Raw genomic sequence first — 5,047 nt, 5'->3', positions numbered from 1 at the left:
TCTTCTCTTCTCTTCTCTTCTCTTCTCTTCTCTTCTCTTCTCTTCTCTTCTCTTCTCTTCTCTTCTCTTCTCTTCTCTTCTCTTCTCTTCTCCTCTCCTCTCCTCTCCTCTCCTCTCCTCTCCTCTCCTCTCCTCTTCTCTTTTCTCCAGAGCCATGTGGGGAATGTGTGGCACCAGTGTCACAACTCTCTACATAACCTCAGGCACAGGAATTAAGACCATGCCCCTAAAGTCTGTGGCTAAAGAAAATATTTTTTTTTTCTTGAATACCCTTTAAGTATTTTGTCACAAAGGGTATACGTAACATCCCTTTTCACTGCTTTCAGGGCCTTCTCTCCTCTGGTGTGGATGGCTACAAAGGTCTCTTCCACAGAAGAAAAACTGATGAAGTCAGTTTGTAGAGGGAAGGGAAGGGAGGAGAAGCTGGCTGTACACAAAGTGCTGTAACATCTGCAAAGTAAATACACATACAGTGACCTTAGATGCTATCTGTAAGCAGCATAGCACTAGCCTCTTGGACCCGAATGCTGCACCACTGAATCCACTGGGAATTTCTTCATGGAGTTCAGGAGGTGCAGAGCAGAAACAAAAACTTGACAACAGAGTTAATCTAAGAAAAGCAAAGTGCTGTCCTCAGGAAGATGCATGTCAGTCTTATGACAAGTGCAGGGGAAAAAAAAAAAAAGGAAGAAGAAATATCTATTAAAACATCTCAAATTCTTAAGCATGCCGTAAATGTCATCGGTGTGTTCAAAGTCCCTTGCAGAGAATCAGCAGGCTATCGTGATTTATGCCATGTCCCTCAGCATTTTATTCACCTCTGCTAATTAACTTTCAAATCACTGCACTGGTAAAAAGGAAAACCAAAGTACTTTCTTATTTCTCTCTCGTACTTTAAATCCCAGTTAGGCAGGTGGACAATGTAGTTCCAACATGGCTGTTGGATATATCCAGATATATTCTGCAGTGCTCAAAGAGTCCAAAACCCCCTTTTTTTAAGGTGTTGCTCGCTTCCTTCCCCTGTTCACTCAGATGTCACAGCAATAAATTAAGGTAAGCTTCAAAGAACCTTTTCCTCAAGGAAAGAGTGACCCCACCAAGTTTGGTCTGCAATCTGCGTAAATTGGCAAAGCTACACAGAACTAAACTGACTTAAGTTTTATGCCAGCTGGAGATGTGGCGCAGCAAGTTTGGCAATCCCGGGAAGAGCAGCGTGTTTACATGTGAGACGTCAAAGCTGTGACTATTGATTTTTTTTTTTTTTTTTTCCAGGGAGGCTAAAGCACTAATGTTGGCATGACAGGGCTCTTTTGGTCCTGTGTGTCTGCTTCCAAAAAAAGTCACCAAGAGGCATAAAACCCTTCCTTCAGGTTTACTGTGAATTTCCTAGCCAATCCCCCGATTCCCCACACTCCTATCAGCTTTGAAGCTACATTGCCCTTGAGAGCAGAGGGTGCTCAGTGTCTGCCCAGAGGTGGCTCCTTTCAGGGACACCCCTGGTTCCTTGCAGTACCTCGGAGCAGGTCCTTTCCTGGTTCGAAATGTCCTTCATCTGCAGCAGAAATGGCAGGGCTAATGATTTAATATCAGCTGAGATTTTACCAGTCCTACCCACTAGGTACTTTAGAAACACAGAGGGTGACACAGTCCCATCTAAAGACAAAGGAGGGGGAAAAGCACGTCCAAGAAATATGATCTGGGTGCTGAGAGACATGTGTCTTATTAGTTAAGGTGGATGTTTGTGTTTTGCTCCCTCTCTCTTTTCAGTTAAAATCACCTTTCACCTATCCTCTTCCTTTTCCCACAGCTCAACCCATAAATCTTTTTTCCCTTTTGCAAGAATTCCTTCCCTCTTCCTCCCGTTTAGCATTTGCTTGTCCTCACATACAAAAGAGCTGTTCCCTCCTGAAGGAAACAGATGAGCAAACGACGCAGCAGCTTCTTGCAAGCATCATGGAAGAGATGAATAATTGCAAAGTATTTCTGGGAGCTAGAAGAATATGCGGTTCTGAAAGCTTTCACCATTTCATACGTGGAAAACGCTGCAGGAGCCAGGGCAGAAGATGCCTTTAGTTGCCTCAGTTGCAAGACTGAGGTCACTGATGGAAAAGGGTGAGCCAGTGCTGGATCATGGTGAGACAAGTGGCAGGGGTGAGGCAATGTTGAAGGCAGTCCCAAGGAGTTAGCACTTACCGCGGTGGAAATGGGGAAGCCAAGAGAGACAACTGGATAGTGTGGGTCAGTTTGAGAGGCAAGGGGGATATTGGCTGAGGGACAGAGACACAGTTTCACTGCCCAGAACCAGTATTCAAAACAGTGTAACTAAATTTTCATGCCATCTTTCATAAAGAAAACACCAGTACTATTTAAAAAGGAATATTCCTACACCTTTCTGATATAAAGTTTTCTTAAAAAACAGCCCTGCCTTTAGAAGCTCTTTCCTTTTTATTGGGCACAGCACTGGGATCCTTGCTGCCCATGTAGCCATTGCCATTTCAGCTGACGGCAAATGTCCCACTGACTGAGAAGGGAGGAGAGACGGACATAAAGACTGCAATCGGCCATGCTCTCTCAGGGTCAGAAGCGCCTGCTTTCAAGGTGGAGTGCCATAACACATAGTTTGACTAGTAATGTTAAGTGTCTGTCATTAAGGGTAACATGCCAAGTCTATAATTAAATCATGATACTGTATAACAGAAGGTTACACTGCATGAGTAGAGACAGCTGTCAAGTCCTGTGCCTTTTATTAATATATATGGCATGCACAGCATATGCGTCTCTAACTACTTGCTGGCTCTACCTTCATAAATTATATTTGCCACTGTTTCTGATACTGGATAGCTTTAAAAAGCAAAACCCATCCACTTCTTTGCAAATATTTTTCAAGTGGAACTGCCGTAGGAAAGTTTCATGTGTGCTGATCTAGTCGACTTAAAAGAAAAGAATACTCCTTCAATATTCCCAAAAGGCAGCATGGCCTGGTGGAAAGGTAAAACACTCATCCTAATCTCAGCTCTGTCACTGAGGGACTAAGTGGCCTTTGGGCCAGTAATTTAGCTCTCAGTCTCTCTGCACAAGACAGATATGAAACCTGGCAGAGCTGAAGGGAGGACTAATTAATGAGAAAATGCTTGCTTAGTACCCTGGGGATGTAAAGTGACAAGCAAATATTACTTCAAGAAGGAGCTTTGCTTATTTGATGCTCGGAAAAGCAGACAACAGGAATGTGGCATGTCACTATCTAGCCATAAACATCACTTGGCAGTCTCATGAGATACACTCATGGGTAAAGGAACTGCCTGCAAACTTCTCTGCTTTATAAATCCTGTCGTAAGGTGGTACTGAGGTAGGAAGGAAGGTTGTTGCTCTGTGCTTACACATATACAGTGTCCTGTATCCTCTGCAGGGAGCAGGAGGAGGCACCCATGAAACCATCTCTACAGCCTTTTTAACAGTTTAACCTAGAATGATGTGCCCCCCAGCCCTCATCATGATGAGGCCATCCTCATTAAACTAAAAACTAGGTGTCGGCTCATGTTTTAAGGTTGCTGCTCCTCTAAATTTAATGTCAGGTTGTACACAAAGGGCCACTACTAAAGACACCTTTCCTTGCTTCATACTGGCCCATGGCACTTCATACATGCCCACTGGCACTGCTGAAGTGGGCAGTCTCCAGATTTCATACCCTTGACCTTTGTAAAGGTAATGTAAAGCCCTGCTCCCAGGGCTTGTGCAGACATCCAGATTTTCATGTCTTATTGCAGAGCAAGCTCCCCATGAAATTAATGGGATGCTTGTTGCTGACTTCAGTGGTAGCTGAGTCAACTTCTCAGAAGCTGAAACCTGGAGAGCCCTGAGCACTTCCTGGCTCTGCTCCACGAGAGCACTTCTGTGTGTTTAACTTTTGAGCTTGTGAATACTCCCTTTCAAGTCAGTGCCCCCACAGCATGTCCTGACTAAGCAAGGTCAAGATCCCCAGTCTCCTGGCTCACGTTGCTGGCCCTGTGCACCTGAAAACATTGTCTCCTCCATCCCCTCTGCTGACATGAATGCTCCAAGCACTTAAGCCAGTGTAATTACTAAATACATTTTGCATTACTCATGGACGGACGAGTAAAGATGATCATTTTTGATGCAAAAGAGACCTGCATATACACACTGGTTATGCCTTTGCTGAGCCAAAAGGTGAACCAAGCCCGGTCGAGACCTACCTTTAACAGAGGCTGAGTAGGTGGAAATAATGCAAAGGAACAGCACTGTAAGAAGAATCATGCTGGACTCCCCCGAGCGCCTGACTGCAGCATGAAGTGTGAGAGCCTCCAAGAAGTGAGCTGCCGAGAGTGGAGGGGCGCTTGCAGAGAGAGCTGCCGGCTTGACCACACTGTTTATCTAGATGTAGTAAAGGTCAGATTCCAAATTCCACACGCAGGTACTAAGTTCATCAAAGGACTTCCAGTTAATTATTAAGAACTAAGGTAACTGGTGGTTTCTACCCCATTTTATCGATCACCTCAGCTTTCGTTTTTGAATACTGAGCCCATACAGCTACATTTCTGAGTGGGGGAGCCCACCTCCAGTCCTGGCAGAACCAGGAGCTCCTGCCACTCCTCCTTTGTCTGAATGAAAGGGCGTTCGGGTGGGACCAGATCCTGGCCACTGTCTCCACTGTCTTGTATCATCTCTGTGTGCAACCCCAGAGGCAGATGCTTTTTAAGGGTCTTCCTGGAAGAAAAAGTACATGGGATTTATGAGTGCCATCCCAAAAAGTGATGCTACTTTGATGGAGACTCAGATGCAATGTCAGTTCCTGCTATATTGTGTTGTACCAAATAAATTCTCTTTCTTTCAGGAGCCCCAGCCCCTGTATTATATCATTGCAGTGGCAGAGGTTAGAGACTGAAAAGATGAGATAAACTTGCCATTCTGTCCCACCTTGGTGAAGAGTACCTGCTTGGCTAGGTCTGGGAGCAGAGCAAACCAAGCCCTCCTTTTCACCCCTATCTTCCCCTTCTCTCATGCTCACTTCACCACCTCCCCTGATAAGTCC

At 45.0% G+C, this 5,047-nt stretch overlaps 1 protein-coding gene across 1 annotated transcript in view; it reads right to left on the bottom strand.

Annotated features, from left to right (window-relative positions):
• Positions 1-4,326, bottom strand: part of MTTP (microsomal triglyceride transfer protein) — an 18,085-nt gene extending 13,759 nt beyond the window's left edge. Inside the window, exon 1 of the mRNA XM_010284700.1 lies at positions 4,212-4,326. Coding sequence (XP_010283002.1) covers positions 4,212-4,272 — 61 coding nt within the window. The 5' untranslated portion in view covers positions 4,273-4,326. The remainder of the gene's footprint in view (positions 1-4,211) is intronic.
• Positions 4,327-5,047: the final 721 nt, after the last annotated feature.

Source organism: Phaethon lepturus, unplaced genomic scaffold (assembly GCF_000687285.1).
Source record: "Phaethon lepturus isolate BGI_N335 unplaced genomic scaffold, ASM68728v1 scaffold37763, whole genome shotgun sequence".
Classification (NCBI taxonomy): domain Eukaryota; kingdom Metazoa; phylum Chordata; class Aves; order Phaethontiformes; family Phaethontidae; genus Phaethon; species Phaethon lepturus.
This window is presented reverse-complemented; position numbering and strand designations above follow the sequence as displayed.